This window comes from Ochlerotatus camptorhynchus, unplaced genomic scaffold, assembly GCF_037179485.1.
Source record: "Ochlerotatus camptorhynchus isolate MF236.1 unplaced genomic scaffold, CSIRO-AGI_Acam_v1.1 ptg000249l, whole genome shotgun sequence".
Taxonomy (NCBI): domain Eukaryota; kingdom Metazoa; phylum Arthropoda; class Insecta; order Diptera; family Culicidae; genus Ochlerotatus; species Ochlerotatus camptorhynchus.
The window spans coordinates 1,077,359-1,094,811 of record NW_027040739.1 but is presented as its reverse complement, the minus strand read 5'-3'; the positions used below and the strand labels follow the sequence as shown (position 1 = coordinate 1,094,811).

The window sequence follows — 17,453 nt, the reverse complement described above, 5'->3', positions numbered from 1 at the left end:
GTCGAAATACGTATCTGTCATGGATACCAAAATTAATTAAGTGGAATTAAATGGAAGATAACCTTTTTTTGCTGTTTTAATTAAAACTTCTAAAACGATTAGTGTTACCTCGTTATACGGTAGATTTGCGACGGTTGAGCTCACCAGAATTGTTGGACTACACGACCGATGATAGTAACTAAAAAATTGCAAAAAGTCAGTACAATTTTCCTGACATTTCCAAGAAACCGGCTAGGAGTATTCTTATAGGCAGAGTGAAATATCTGTTTATTTTCATATTCGTAGACGAGATTTTTTTCCTGGAAATTCAAGAAAGATATTACTCACTCACTGAGTAAACCCACTCTTTGCACTTTTGAAACGAATTCGACTCGGTCACTGAGTTACTCCAATGCTGCACAATTTCCCACACTTTTCCTTTTCTTTCAACCACCCTTGTATGTAGGTACGACTGAGGAGTAAGAAGAACGCAAACTGAGTCTGTACCTAGCAGCTAGTAGGCTCGAAGAAAATTGGATTCAGATCAGAACAACAAATAACCAACCTACCAGCCCGATTCGATGAGGCAATCTGTGTCAGAAAGGCGAAAGGGAGTTCGGTAAAGAATGAAAAACCAATTTTTACGCTTCATTATATACGCTGGTTGAGATGTCTTAGTTCTCTGTTCGTATATTTTGTGTTGTCTTCATTTTCTTGGTTTAATGGTACAATTTTTCATCCAGTTTGTTGTTTTTTGTTTTCATTTCGAACATAATACATTCATTTTAGTAGATACAGTTGGCTTTTGTCAAAGTGTGTTTGTGTGGGGTGTTCGGTATATGTATATATATATATAGAGTTGGTAGTAATTACTTTGAAGATATATTTACTTCTAACACTGTTTGTTTTGCTCGTCTGCCATTCTGCTTCAAACATTCGTTCAGATGAAATTGATGATGCTCCCTTATCTCCAAAATCCTTCAGACACCTAAACTGATCATTCGCGTCTGGTTTGCTGACTCGAAACATCTTGTTCAACTACGTGTATTTACATAATCCTTAATAAACGTTTAACAATTCGTTAAAATTCAATCCCTAGAAAATAATGTACATTTTGATTTTGTATTTTTTGATTGGGTTTTAGTCACTGTAATGTGCGAAAGTGAATGGTCGTCGTTGCCCCGCATTTGCATTTCTCGTTAGGGAATAGCGAACGGAAGGAAGTCTGGTGGGAGGTGGAGAGATGGAAAAGGATGAAGGTTCAATAGAATAACAATGGTGCTGAAAACGACGATTAAACGAGCGCTTATTCAGGATGATATCGGTCAAGTTGTACTAGAGATGAAAAATGATACATAAATCATGACTTTTGGGTTCCATTCTTTTCCCTTTATCACCGGAGGCGCTTCATTATTCCTGCCAAAGTCTTTCCTAATCGGATGCCTGTCGAAAATATCGCTGATTATGACCATCTGCGAAGGAATGTTGATGCCCGACGGCCGTCTCTCTGTCGGTCAGAAATCAGTGAATCAGAGACAGTGACTTGCTGCCAGCGAAATAATTAATCTTGATGGTAGCGCGTTTCGGAGTGATTGATATATTGTCGCTAGCTGGATGCGGGTCGTACGGCAACATTACGTATAGGATATGTGCAACTGAATCCAGCAGAGGACGCAATAGAAGATAAGTGCCGAAATAGCCCTTTCTTTATCTGCTCCGTTGTGTTGAACCGCAGCTGGAGTCTCACCTAAATTTTTCAAATAAAATTTTCATTAGCAAACCCCAACCGGGCTCTGTGCTGTGAATCATATGCATGGAGTCTAGATATGTGTGTGCATGAAATGGACAGCATGTGCCTCTTCTCTCTCTCTCTCCTATTGGATAAAGGTTTTGGTGAATCACAAAATCGCATTAGGGCAGTGGGAAGGCACATCCTGTGCGTGAAAATAACACTAATATATACAAGTTCACCTACCGTTCAGCACTTGGATTTGTGCGGATGTCGTCTGTTTGTCGGCCACTGTGCAAGTGTAGAGTCCACTGTGAGCTCGTTCGGCCTGTATTATGGACAGCCTGCTGTTGAACCATTGTTTCGAAAGGCTGAAAATGATTAGAGTATTTCAATTTGGCACTCAGCAGCACGGACAAAAGGTTCGAATTGAATTATCGTAACAGTGTTTGCAATTTTGGGCAACTGAAAATGCTATCATCGTAGTCAGAGTGAGATTCACCGGAACATGAAGGGCTCACCAAAACAATAGTAGGGTAAACGCACCAATAGTGGAGGCACGTTAGTGGCTTAGGGCACTATATGAACACATTGCACTAACGTGCCTCCACTATTGGTGCGTTTACCCTATAGCGGTGCAAATGAATTATCTGAGTTTGTCAGAGATGCACGAACGATGAGACCGACTGAGCTAGATTGGACTCAATTTTTGCAAAAAGTTCGTAAAACTTTCCTCGATTATCCAGGAAAAACTTCTCGAATGTGAGGAAAATCAAAAGAGGTTTCACTCAGTCTTTTAGCATACGACCGTGTGAGCAATAAATGGTATCGTTCTGTAATGACGGTTTCATGGTAATGTTTCGCATTTAAAGCAAATCTTGTGCTACGCAGTACGAATCTAAGAATTTCTAAAGATCTACTTCCAACGTATGTTGTGAGCCTAATAGGGGAAGACTACTTTATATACACAATATTCACACTGCCCTGCTACAACGGAACTATCAACTATTTACTTTCATCTCATCATCTATCGTATAAAATGTCCACTTTAAGTCTAATATTTGACGTAAGCATCTCCAGCTATGTAAATCGTTAACTTTACGCATGTAGTAATAAACATGATTAGTTAAAATACCTTACATTATGTTATTGCAATGGTTTTTAAAAACCAAAAAATCACGGGCCCTTTTCGGATGTGCATCAGCATATGTCAAAACAAAAAACACTTCACCCTGTGATGTGAGCCTTTAAGGTGCCTTTGCAGTGTAGCAGAAGCAACGAAGCATTCGATTTTGTTCTTGTTATTAATTTTATGTTTTCATAGAGATCGGGAAAAACTATAAACTTCATGTTGTGTGCCATACCCGCTCCTCCACCATTCGAGGACTTCTGAGAAATGGCTGGAACTAGCTTGGATCCTGTAACAATCCAATCATTTCTTTATTTATTTAGATCTATAGTAATTCGAGATTCGGGAGCAACCTAGGGTGCAACCGCAACTGCTTTTGTAAACAAATAATGCAGTCGCTCATTTCATTCACTTGAAAACTCAATTACCGGCGTGGTAAGCGTGACTGCTTTCTCACCCCAATGGGTCTGGATTCACTCCCAGCTGAGGTCATACAAATCTCTGGTCACGTCTTCTTTCGGAAGGGAAGCAAAGCCGTTGATCCCGGCCCATGTGTGTTAATGAATGGGTGCGATATACTACGCGGGTTTGGAAGATGGCTTCCTGCACATTCGATTGCCGTCAATGGATGGCAATCGATGTCCGGCGGTGATTGGCACGTTAAATAAAGGAAAGAAGATAAAGAAGGAGGAGGATGAGGAGAATAAGAAGCAGAAGAAGAATAAGAATAAGAAGAAGAAGAAGCAACAGCAAAATAAATCTCAATCTCACACAAAAAGGTACAAAAATTGCTTGACGAATGCTTCTCCTGCTTGATTCCGTTGTAAGTTTGCGAGATTGTGTGAAATCGACAATTAAAGCTATTGTTTACAAAAGCAAATTAATCCTTAGCTCGAATAAATCGGGAGCTGTTAGTAATCAGAAGTAAACTATTGATCGTATGAATAGAATCTAATAAGCGCAAGCCCTTCTAGCATCTACTCGTAAGAGTTATATTCTTCCGATTTGATAAAGGGATACCAATAAAACAACTTCTTCAATTTGCCCCACAACTCTCAGTGGTTCTCAGGCACAAACGTCTAAGTGAAGTACACCAACTTGATGTTCGGTATGCACTTGAATCAGGAATTCCTTAACTTCGTTAACCTGATAAAAAAAACTCCGTGTCATAGATTATCTATATTTTGAGGCATTTCAGCTTACTCGTTGCATCTAGAGAATGGAATCGTTTGATATCTGTACCTAGTAGTTAAACTACTATTGAAAATAGGGACTGGTTTGGCATATATATATATATATATGCAGTATTTGGATGTATGAAGATTTTTTGAATAAATTAATTCATTCGAATGTATTCATGTGTTGTGGGTTTCCTTTGGAGTTTACTTTAGGATGGTTTGTTTGCAAATGGTTCCTTGGAAAGGATCGGGTTCATTTTTAATTACATTTAAATGATTTAAATTACTTTAATTACACGACATTAAATTTTAATTACGTTAATTACGTGAACATTTATTTTAATAAAAATAATTACACCGTTTCCAAAAATAATGACCAAAGTTTCATTCATTTTTACTACGACATGTTTTTATCATTCTGAAACACCTTGTAGCTCCCTAACTTCCGAAACGTCAAATCAATTAATATAAACAAACTTCACGTTCGGTGGAGCTTTCCTCGATCTAATTTTCAAAGCAACAAATCTAAGGATTTTTGATGAAAAAAGGATGTTTTCTGACGTTTGTTGGACGTTTTCTCTTCATTAGGCTGCACTTCTTTTGTGACTGTTGATAAAGGTATGTAAAAATGAAAAAGACTGAATTGGGTAAAGAGGCGATTGGAATAACTTTTCCTATGACTTTGACATATAATCGATTGTTCCAATTTTGACACGTCATCTCTTTATAAATTCAACCTCTCTAGTGCCAATCACCGCGGAAATCGATTGCCATCCATTGACGGCAATCGATTGGCCAGGGAGCTGGCTTCCACACCTTGGTAGGTATCGCACCCATCAAAACATGGGCCAGGACCAAATGGCTTTATTTTCCTTCCGATGGAAGATGTGACCAGAGATTTATTCGTCTCAGGAAAATCCTAACTACCTCGGTTGGGATTGAACCCAGAGTTACTGGGGTGCGAAAGCAGTCACGCTTACCACTATACCACCGACACCGTCGGCATATGTCGATGAAATTGATAGGTAAAGGAAATTTTGATATGCTGAATTCATTTTTGATAATAAATGTCATCGGTAAATGTCTATCCTCGCTCTTCGGGGAACAGAAAATACGCAAGCCCATCACCTTGCCGTAACCCTCTTGGAGATTCGAAAGGATTTGAGAGTGTCCCCGAAACTTGGACAACACACACGATCCATCGTCGCCTTGGCCAATGGGCATTCTGCCGGTGCTGCGTTTTTCTCCTCCACCGTCAAACCAGTTATGTCATTGGTTCGGAGAGGCCATGTCTAGTGCCAATTGCTGTAGCTCAGTCGGTGAAGGGATTACTACTAAGCAAGACCATGCTGGATGTGACTGCCCATCAAACAATTTGTGCTGATTCAAGACTAAATAAGCCATTTTTAGCTGAAAAAGCATATTTTTGTCTGAATAAGCTATTATTCTGCTTCCAATGTTTGTAGGGTGGAGTCGATTCCCGGTCCGGTCTAGGAATTTTTCAAGTTGCAATATTACTCGACTTCCCTGGGTATAGAGTATGATTGTACTTGCCACACAATTATACTACATAATCACTTATGGTGGATCAGATGGCTATCTTCAAGAGTTGCTGCACCAAGCTGCTCTTCCATTGCACTTTTTTTTTCAAAAGAGAGCTAACTATCAATGAAGTAGTGCATTGAACACGTTGATAATAGGTGAACAATACCCTACACTTGTTTTACTCTTTTTCATTTCTGTTCGCTTGCTGTAGCAGTTCAAAGTTGACATTGTAGTTGGTCGTGTGATTTCGTGCAATTTTGTGTCGCGTCGTTGAGGACTCTGTTCCACTAGTCAACTCAAGATATATTTTTTTAAGACATCTAGGGTAGACACCATTCAGGCAGGTGATTGGGAGCATATAATTTAGAATCAAGCATGAGTTATTAACGGTGTTGTGAATAAGTACCACAAAATGCTAAAATATATAAATTTATTTTGTATTCGGGTGGATTCGGGTGATGTGAATCAGTAGAAGTTGATGCAATTTTTCTTTGCTTATTGTTACCACAAAAAACCCTTGCTGCTAACTGCCTCCGAATACGCTGGAGGCATTTTTTTAAGCTCAATTCTATGATATTTTGATTAAATTTATATTTAACTGCACCACAACTATACATTTTTAAATTTTATGTATGTCATAATAATCTCGTTTGTTTAAAAAATGGTTCTGCCAAAATTTCAGCTTAATTGGTCATAACAGTACAAAAGTACAACATGTCCAAGTTGGCTAGCTTGTATGAAAATCGTGCTATTTTATTTACCGCAGTTTGAAGGTTATTTACTGTACGGGTAAACACTTTTAATTCTTCGTGGATATCTCGTAAACCAATAAAACCAATAACAATAGCACACATTGAAATAGACAAGCGGTATCTCTAGCTCATTGCTGCAATTATACTTATCCTAAATAAATATGAAAATGACAGAAATCAACTCAGAAATGTTGTTTTTTTTCTATCTTTTAAAATTTCATAGAAGGTAATGCACTAAATCATCAGGTTAAATTTTAATTGGGTAAGAAGAAGTTTTGGACGCCATAATTGTATAAAACTCAATATGGAATAACATAACTAAGTACACGAAATTTTGTTACACCTCAGTCTGTGGACTAGGAGTACTACAAGCGAAGCAAGCGTAAGCAGAGCAGATTACGTTTGTGCAAGATGGATCGGTTCGGTCGACAATCAACAGTATTATTATTTCTACAGCTGATGCTGCTGTTGTACGGTGTAGGTACTGGTAGTGTAGGTACTGGTAATTGGTGTTTAGTCTGAACATATCCCATGTAGGTGGTCATAGAGCCATTATAGAGGTATTAAAATTACATCTGAAATAGTTACAGCGTAAATATAGTTTTGGCCAGCTAGATTTATCAAATACCCCTTATTGGTAGTGCTGCTTCTGGTGATCTCCAAGTGGCTTTGTGAATATCGGAATGCAGGCTGTTCGGTCTGATTAACGGTTGTGCAAAACATAGGTTTATCGTTACCGTGAGGTAGTTTTTTCCATTCCATTTTTGTCTTAATCTGTATGACGAAGTGATTCAATGGTGTTTCAACGCGTTTTTACGAAATTGAAACCCGTGGGTCGAATTTGGAATCAAGAAGCAGTGCTGAGTTTATTTATTTAATTGATTCCATCAACAGGCTTCAATAAGCCCCAATGATGTTAAGTAATACAAAAAACAACATGATTGTCTGTGCTTAAAACTTAAACATTACACTGCTATTCACGGTTACCTATGCCCGAAAATATCGAGGTGAAACTACGGCGAAGCGTCTGACGTGGTACGTGAAAATCGAACACTGAGGCAACTCTGTTGAAAACTCGCTGCAGTCCGTTTATTGCTCCATTCATTCCGTAGTTCGTGCGACGAAAGGGAAGTCTCAGCATAAGACTGTTTCTTAGTGCACGTGGTCGTACATTCAAATCGATTTTTTCGAGGATAGTAGGACAATCGATTCTCCCTTGCAATGTATCGGCAACAAGTAAAGCCCTTGCAGCGTCTCTTCGGGTCGAAAGAGTTTCCAAACCAATCAGCTGACATCGGCTTTCATAGCTAGGCAAACGGAAAGGATCTCTCCAAGGCAATCGCCGAAGGGCGAAGCGTAAGAATCGGTGCTGGACTCTTTCAACACCATTGTTGTAGCTTGGATTCCAAACTGCTGAGCAATATTCAAGGACTGATCGGACCAGTGAGGAGTACAATGACTTCAGGCAATAAATATCAGTAAAGTTTTTGGTTATTCTAAAGATAAAGCCTAGTGTTCTGGAAGCTTTACACAGCAAAAAATTAATTTTGATATCACATCAAAGTGGATGGACTTCAATCGTGTCGAAAATATGGTGTAATATTACTTGTCAAAAAGGACAAAATTATCATTAATAAAGTGCATGAACTGACATTACGCTGTTTTTACTGCATTTGTTTATTTTTGTGGCCATTAAAATTACATGGAATTTTCGACATGATTGAAGTGCATCCTCCTGGATGTAATAATAAAATTTATTTTTTGCTATGTATCAACGACATACGAAATATGCTGCTTATATGTGAGTTGCTAATCCAAAATGACTCCCAAATCCTTCACGTGGCTCACTCGTTCAATTGCTGAACCCAATAGGTTGTAGTTGAAGATGATTGGTTCTTTTATCCGAGAAAAGGAGATTACTGAGCATTTCGCCGGGTTAACTTCCATTCGGTTCAAGGTGCACCAATCAGCAAAAGCATGAAGCTGGCGTTGAAGAAAGTGACAGTCGGCAATGGAACGAATCCGAAGGTAGATTTTTAGATCGTCAGCATACGATAGTCGAGGTCCGTCAAGCACATAATTCACATCGTTGAAGTAGAGCAGGAAGATCAAAGGTCCAAGGTGGCTACCCTGGGGTATCCCCGATGTAGCAGGATAAGTATCAGATCGGTAATTGCCTATGGCAACCATCAGTTGGCGACTGGTTACATACGATCGAAACCATTGTAATAGGTTACCATTGATCCCAAGTCTGTCTAGTTTAGCAATAGCAATAGCATGGTTTAGCTTATCGAACGCTGCTGACAGATCGGTATAAATCACATCCGTTTGAGCTTATAACAAAACTAGCAGACCCGGTGAGTTTCGTCCTGCCCAAAATTGGTTTAAACAATTTCGAGCATTCACTATGCTACCCTAAATTAATTTTGGTGAGGTAATTTAATTTAGTAGTCATCTGTGGTAGAAACATTCCATTTTGTGAAAAAATCCGTTCGAAAAAGAGGGGAAAAATCCGGGTCATTGTCTTAGAAATATTGAAATCAAAATTGACAAACGCTTCATTAAAACGACGACAACAAACATCAAATGGATTAATCTGTCCAAAGATAGTACGGTGGACGGAACGTTGAGATGAATGTTGCACAGCAGTACCGGGCAGTCTACGTTGTTATTCAGAATGTCAAACATGAAAAGCCGCTGCAACAGGATTATTAGCCAAGGTCGGCAGATGTTCGTAGGGTGGAAGTCGGACAGGATCATTCCACGGACGCAAGCGAAGCGCAAATCGAAGAAAGTTTCGTTGCATACGCTCGATCCGGTTAATCTGAATGGCATGCCCACACCAGCACGCCATTTTCAAGTATGCTACGTACCAGCTTTGGCGCTGTAGAGAGTATTTAAGCAGTATATGTCTTCGAACTATTGCGTGTTTCGCTTGATATCCTCCCCAGGAGGTTGACGGTACTGAAGCAAAGGGCTATGTTTAATTTCTTTATATTTGCAACGATGATGATGATTTCCTATAGTGACACATATCACCTTCTTAATGCTTCAGTATGCCTCAAACAATTAATTCTTGGTTGTTAATAGAACTTCCTTGATGAAATCGGCTGCTTCATGCAGACTGAGCAATTCTGATTATAGTATCAGATTTTTTTTGTATACAGAGGAACTGGGAGGGCTTATTAGAAACTTCTCACCAATAAAGTAAATTTTGCATGTAATTTATTAATATTTAATTTAATTTAAGCATATTATTTTTGTTACAGTCAATTTGCATTAGCAAACGATACAAGAGATTTAATATTACTTGCTCGTTTTTGCGTAAAATAATCAATAATTATTTTACTTGTAATTCCCTTTGAAAGCTTTTTATCAAGTTTGTTTTTTGTGATCTGGAAATTTTCCCAGGTTGGTTAGAAGTTTCGAAGCTAACGCATGTCCACAGGCCTAATAGAAAGATAGTCAGAAAAAGTGTATCATGAAGAACGGTTGCATACAGGGTTGCTTCCACTCACTTGCTATAGATGAGTGAGGAGATTTGTAGGCGGGTGTTTGATGCATAGAGCCAGTCAATTTTGCTTTCAGAGTGTTGCAGTCAGCGGTTTTATGATTTGTGAGCGTGTGTCAGACGCTTGCTTTTTGGCCTCTTCTTGTGTCTAACATGTGCAGAGTAATATATTTGTGAGCATATATTTTTGAGATTTTAGTAGTCATGTTTTGTTTGTAGTTTTATTTTATTTCTTTCATGTTATTATCGTAAATAAAAGTTATTCAATAATAGATAGTTCATCCATATATTCGTACTATGACGTGAAGCGCTGTGGATTATGAGATGCTCGATGACCCTGGAAGGATTGATTTTGCTTACTGAGCAGAAAATCATGGATTTAACCCCAAGCTCTTCCACAGCACAGTAAATCGCCACCATCATTTGTATATTTGATATTGAACATTAACCTCGGAAACTATTTGCATATCAAGCGAAAACGTAGTCCTGTATTGTCGCGAAGCGTTATGGTTCTGAGATGCTCGATGACCATGGAGGGATCGTTTTTGCTTACTGAGCAGAAAATCATGCGTTTAATCCCAAGCTCTCCGTCATGACTCTTAAAATTCATGATCACTAAACAAAATGAATATTTTCTTTCGATAGTCGGCTATCGAGAGATTAAATGAACAACAAATAAACAATATATACTTTTGGTTGCATCGCCAACTTGAGGTGAATCCTAACCGAATACCCTACCCAACCCTCCAACTCCGTAGCACTTATGAGGGTGTCGCTTAGTCGGTGGCCTCTCGTTAAGTAAGTACTACATCAACATTTCCTTCCCTATCCCTAGTTATGGTAAAGATGGGCGTGGCTGGGAATAGCGACACTCATGCTTCTGTTACTCTTGTTTAGATTGGAACCAATGTTTACTCCCCAGCATTATTCCTGAGAGTAGTCTAACTGAGAATTTCAGAAGAGACGTGAGTGTAGCTAGTATCCAATCTACGAAGTATATCATAACAACGCTAACGCTACCGCTAACGAACTATTGCGTGTTTCGCTAGATGAACACAAGCACCGCGTACGCCATGGCGGTTATTGCTGCTACGTGTTGGGTAAATTTCTGCTTACTGTCAAGTAGCACCCCGAGGTCCTTTACAGTGCTGACTCTGGCGATGCTAGTTGATGACATTCTATAATCGAACATGGTTACACTCCTTTTTCGGTAGAATGTGATGACATTACATTTCTGGACGTTTTGTGACTATGGCATGACCAGACACTCCCGGGTAACCCAGACCCCTGAACTGTGTCGCAGGGCCGGCATGTTACTGGGTATTCGGAGGGGCTCCGCGGACAAAGTATGAAACACAGGAATATTCACATTTTATAACACATTTATTTGCCCTATTCTGTGGTGTGTGGGTGTGGGTTTTCACATATATGTGGCGTGTATGCGAGGGTTTTAAAATTTGGACTGTACTCACTGCTGCAGCGGGATCTCCTACGGCGTCGCGACGCTGGCGTTGGCATACACGGCTGCTCCTGCACTACCGTGTGGCCGGAAACTTGGGGCGCGGGCTGCAGACAGTGTTGTTGCAGCTTTGGGAGAATGGCGGATCTGATGGCGTTCATCAGCCACATACGGCTCAGCAGGCGTTGCAGGCTCGTTTGGCTGGCTGGCGTCTTCCGTCGTTGACAAAATCGGCTGCCCGTGGCATGGCCACCTTGGTCGAGCCGAGACGGGACCCTCCTTGGCAATTAAGGCCACCGGCCTGAGGGAATCGTCCCTGACGGACGATCGAGGATCATTTACTATTAGGCTCGGAAGCCATCTTGACTTCCGAGCCGAGCCGTGTAAAACCGTTTTATTTACGGTACGAGGTCCTGAGAATTGTTATAATTCAGGGAAATTTTCCGTCAGGATAATAAAAAGTAAATTCCCTGAACGGAGGCAGTTCAACATCCCAGAAACCCCACAAAGGGGGGGGGGGGTACACTAAATGGCACTGCACTTAACGATACCGGTCTACACGGACACCTGATTACTTCTGCCAATTAGAAGGTTTTATCTTTTAGAAGATGGCCACTCGCATGCCTTTTGCCGATCATTCTCCATTTTTAGCTTAAGACTACGATTTTCTTCCCTTTAGTATCGTTCGAGTGTTTTTGCAGCGGTACTAACCCTCTCGCTGCTGTGTTTTGCCTTCTGTCTTTTATATTAAAATACGTGAATTTTCCAAACAACAACAACTCATACAAACGAAAATCCACGGATTGTAACCAACTGGTTACAGTTTACTTCCATTCCGTTTAGCAGGCTCCAGTTTAGTAATGCGTCGATGTCAGCTTGGATAGGAACTTCAGGTCATCGGCAAACATTACCTTCGGAGATTTAATCGTTTTGCACAAATCGTTGACAAACAACTTGGCAAATAACTTTACTGAGGCACTTCAGATGTGATATCGTATGGGTCCGAGCTCGTTCCATCAATGCTTACGTAGGCACTGCACTCAGTTAGGTAGGAAAGTATTCAGCGAGTCCATTCTGTCCAATTTATCTACCACCAAAGAATGCGACACTCTATCGAAAGCTTTGGTGAAGTCAATATAGATGGCATCGATTTGTTGTCTCTTTTCCAGTGCATGTGCAAGAAACATATGCCATCAGGTTAGTAGTGGTAGAGCGTTTTTTCACCAATCCATGCGGGAACTCGGAAATAATATGATGCACGTGTGGATAAAGTGAATCGAGGACGAGGCATTCAAAAAATTTCTTACACTTTGCTTAGCATATCACTCTGAGAAAAGTTGAGAAGCGCCACGTTCAGTTCGTATCGGGGCAAACTGTCCAGGTACGCTTCAAATGAAGGTGATCTGTTATAACTTAACTCACTCCGATATATGACACACAAAATTCATGAAATTTTCTAAAGCATTTTCTTTGAATATTCTTATAAGTTCTCTTAGAGCTCATCTCGCAATTCCCTTGAAACTCTCCTATTTAATAACTGCCTAGAAATGTATTTTGAACTATTCTTACAATCCCTTAAAATACTCCATAGAATTGTCTTCTGAAATTCTCCTTAACATTTCTTTCCTCTTCAAAATTTCTTCATAGCTATCTTTAGAGTTCAATTCTCTTATATTTGTGTAAAGTATTATTTTTATTAATCCTCTGAATATGTTCGCTCAAGATTTAAGTATTCCACATTCCATTTTCATAATTAAATCTCTCACTTTCCTCATTTCCATCTAATGAACCATTCAGTTCGATTGGTGGCATTCGTGAAATTTGACATCTGTATCTTTGAAAGTGTCCTTAATCATGATCCATAATTAGGCTAAATAAAGCGGGGGAAGGTAGTGTTCAAGGCTCATACACCCAACCAAGAAATTAAAGATTATATTTCAGAATTGTATACAAAGTTTGCAGAATAAGCAATGTTTCGCCGCATAAATATATTCAGTAATGATGTTGGCAAAAGGTTTTTTTTAAATAATTTTGTAATTTTTAAGCTAGATAAATTAACAAATTAACTTTGCTCCTTCAAATGCAGTTCGGCGAAAAATCTTCTTGTGATGATTTTATACGAAAATATTCATTCTGAAAAAAAAATGCAAATAAATCACGTGAATTGTTTGACCGTTATCAAATCGAACTTTACTGTAGAAGGTTACATTTGCCGGCAGTGATGGAAAAGTTCGCAAAAAATCACTATGACTCGTGAACTTTGCCCTTGGAGAACTTTGTGAAATATCGCGAACTTTTCCAACACTGTTTGCCGGTTGAGTGTAAGATTGGTAAAAGCATTTTATGAATAATGAAAGATCCTTATAAATGTCGTACACTTTCAACTTATTAGTGAAGTATGAGTGATCCTCATATGAAATTCAGAAATTAGAAGTTACAGTTCATGTTATCACATTTGCAACACATGTCTCTCATACACCTGGCCACCCCATCGGTCAGCATATTTATCGGACCCTGCATCAAACTTCTCGGCATGTCTTAGGTGCCCCATGATCATGGAAAACTTAAATTACCAATTTCCACGACGATAGAGCTTTTTGACGTTTGATCGGCGCACACTACTGCACCATCAATCGAAGAAGTCCAATCAAGAGGGAACAGATTAGTGGGAAAACAATGAACCCATTCATCCCCGTGAAAGACGATTAAACGTCAAAAAGCTCCATATAGTTTAAAAAAAAACATCCCTGAACCATTGTTGAAACTGTTACCGTCGTTTAGGTTGCTTCTCGAAACAGTTTATATTGATCGCTTGTTGTTCCACACCACACTTTACTTGAGACACGTATCACATCGTATGATGGAAGCGGAAAATGAACCCATTGATAGCAAATTCAGTAAGCCACTTAATGGAGCCATGCATGATGTTGGGAATGAAACTTTACCTTGAGCTGAGCTTAATATCTTTCGGTAGCGCGGCGCCATCTTTTTTCCAAACGACGTTCTGCGGTAACGATTGCTTGGTCTTATCTTTATTGTTATTGCTAGTTGTCGCTCCCTCGTTGAAAAGCTTGGAGTTGGCCGTTCTCGTTTCCCCCGTTGGCATCAGCTGCAGAATGTTGGCCAACACTGGTGCTGCTTTGGTTGGCAGTGTTGCCAAATACGATAACGACACCTGACATGATATATCGATTGTGCTACCTAATTTATAGTACCGATCATAGAATTCGTATCCCATCTCATCTACCACTCGAACTGCTGGTTCTGTAGAGAAATAAAAGCGGATAGACAAGAACAAGATTGATTGTTTTTATATTTTAATCTTAAATAAATTAGAATTTGTTGGAGCGTATCCAGCACAACGGAGATTAGAAGAAAGAAATTAATTTTGCCCACATTAATGGCAAGCAATTGACTGTGGATAAAATACCCCCAGAAGGAAAAACATCCGTTTTTTCTGTCTCTTGTTAGGACAGTTACTTATTGTTGCCCATAAATACTTCTCCTTAGCACAGTAAGTTGTTACGCTCAATTGCGTTAATTCTTCATAATAAATCTGGCAGAAAATTTGCCACACAATAGGTTTGCTCTGGTAATGTTCAGGATTGGCACGTTGCTCGATAATTCATCTTAGAGGCAAATTTTCGTTCGCATCAGGCTCAAACACATCTAAGGATTCGCAATAAATCCTACCGTTTCCGTGGATCGTGAGTACATTATTTCCGTTTTTCATGCCAGTAGATTAATCCCTTTCTTGGCTCACCCGATTGTTTGCCATGGTTTATGTATTCAGCCAGCGCCAAGAAAGCGCTCGAAATGGTGAGCAAGACAATTTTTCACACGAATGAAAATGAAAGACAGCCGATGAAAATGGAGCAATCATTCTAGCCATCCCATTGTTGAAGCTGCCAATTGTGCCGGAACGCCTTTACCCTTGTTGGCACCTACCAAGAACTGTGAGATTGGTGGCGAAAACTCGGGGCGGATGCGTAGATACTTGACACATGTACAAGCCACCGTCGTCATTCTTGATTGGGTTGATATGTAGGCGCCAATTATTCGGATATTGAAATTTAACCCTTATCCTTGGATCGCCGCTGTACGTGTTGTTACCTACCGTCAGGAGGGATACCTTATCGGTCGTTCTTCGGATCCACATCACCTGGTTTTTGGGATTGAGATTATCACGGGAAAAGGATCGTGATGAAAAGAGAAAATGAGACAAACGTCAGAATTCAAAACTGAGGTGTATCGGTCAATAGGTTGTCAAGATAAATGGTGACGTTCTGTGGCCTAGTCTCTGAATGTGATTGAGATTCACGCTTGGTATGCGAATGGAATAAAGCAAACCTGATTCAAAACGAAATTAGAACAAAATTGAGATATGTAGTGGCTTACCGTTTTATCCTTGAGCATTCCTACCCTACAGTTGAGAATTGCTTCCGTTGACAAATGATAGCCCACTTGCAATGCTCCGGAAGTCACGTTGAGTGGCTCTTCGAAAAATGGACCCCAATGTCGCTCGTAATGATGCTTGGACTGATAAGGCATCGAATGAATAATCCTATGTCGAATATCAGGTAAAGTAGGTACTAGTACTGCAATAATAAATCACCAAATTAGATGCCTCTCGTTCGCAACTATAGTTAGTGCGCTTCAGCTATCAATCTTACATGGTCGAAAAGTTGTGAATTTTATGCTATAGCTGGTTTTGTATTGATCCATAGTTTGTGCCACAGTTGCAGTGGCTCTTGGTAGTTCCGCAGTAGAGATTGGCAGCGCAGTTGTAGGTGTAGACTGCAATAGGGCCGCTGCCTCGTGCTGCTGCTGAGCACTAGATGTAGAAGACCTGTCCTCGTTCAGTTCCGAGGACGTCACCGTGTCTGTCGTTGTCACATTTCGCAATATCTTCTCCGGCGACGATGGCACCGACGGTGTCGACAATTTGCTATTGGAAGTGATTTGTTTAGAATATGGTACGTATTCTGTTGTTGTAGGATGTTCGGTTAACATGGTTTGTTCTCTCATATCTGAAATCAGAAAAATAGAAACATCATGTTCAGTCGTCACGTATCATCCGACTTAAAATTGTACATGTGTCTGTTGGAGAAGGATTGTGAAAATGCATCTTCATGTCGGTTTGATTTTGGATTCTCTGATTTTCGTGCTTTCCTATTTTCAAATAGAAGTACCTGCGATTTCCACGAGATTATATAAGTGCGAAGTGAGAACGTGATTTTTGGAAAGGAGTCTAAACTATGAATGAAAACTAAATGGTGCAACAGCTTCCTGATATTTGACGGTTTGTGTTTGATTGACGTTCCGCGGAGCTCCGGTTCAGGAATTTATCGAACAGGAAAATTTCTCGACTTCCCTGACCATAGGTCTGTTCCCGTACTTCTCGATGTAAGCCACACAATAAAGGAATGCAAAAAAGGTACGAACCTGTATAATTACTACGTGGACAATCTAGTTTTCTTTATTAGAGAGACTTTCAGTCATTGGAAAACTACGTGGACAGTTTAGGAGGGCCCTTCCTCGATCCATACCTTTTATTTTTCAAAATGTACACTGGAGTCGCTTTTTACGCGGGTGATACGTCCCGCGTAAAAAAAAACCGCGTAAAAAAAAACCGCGTAAATTCCGGAATCCGCGTAAAAAAAAACCGCGTAAATTCCGAAATCCGCGTAAAAAAAAAACCGAGTAAAAAAAGACCGTGTAAGAAAAAAACGCGTAAAAAGCGATATACCGCGTAAATTCTGAAATCCGCGTAAAAAAAAACCAAAATCCGCGTAAAAAAAAACCGCGTAAATTCCGGAATCCGCGTAAAAAAAAACCGCGTAAATTCCGAAATCCGCGTAAAAAAAACCGCGTAAAAAAAACCGTGTAAAAAAAAACCGCGTAAAAAGCGACTCCAGTGTATATGGAATATTGTCCAAGTCGGGGGAGGAGCAGCTATACACTTTATGATATAACGAAATTTAAAACAAGTTTGTATACAATCCACCATTTTATGCAAATCTGCCATAGAGTATGCATCACACAGCAAAAAATAACGGGTGTACAATAAAAAATATTTTTTTTTTCAGTCATATAGCTAGTAAAAAAAAATTTTTTTTTTCAACGGATTTAGTATTTTTTATTAAAAACATAATGTTTATTCTTCAAAAA

At 39.6% G+C, this 17,453-nt stretch overlaps 1 protein-coding gene across 7 annotated transcripts in view; it reads right to left on the bottom strand.

Moving 5' to 3' along the window:
- Nucleotides 1–633: 633 nt before the first annotated feature.
- The window catches only part of dpr18 (defective proboscis extension response 18), a 67,353-nt gene continuing 50,533 nt past the window's right edge, over nt 634–17,453 (bottom strand). For all 7 annotated transcript variants that reach the window (XM_065226367.1, XM_065226365.1, XM_065226368.1 and 4 more), the window contains exons 3-8: nt 15,956–16,312; nt 15,681–15,880; nt 15,231–15,444; nt 14,228–14,546; nt 1,955–2,079; nt 634–1,726 (exon numbers count right to left, since the gene is read on the bottom strand). In XM_065226367.1, coding sequence (XP_065082439.1) covers nt 1,614–1,726; nt 1,955–2,079; nt 14,228–14,546; nt 15,231–15,444; nt 15,681–15,880; nt 15,956–16,312 — 1,328 coding nt within the window. In that variant the 3' untranslated portion in view covers nt 634–1,613. The remainder of the gene's footprint in view (nt 1,727–1,954; nt 2,080–14,227; nt 14,547–15,230; nt 15,445–15,680; nt 15,881–15,955; nt 16,313–17,453) is intronic.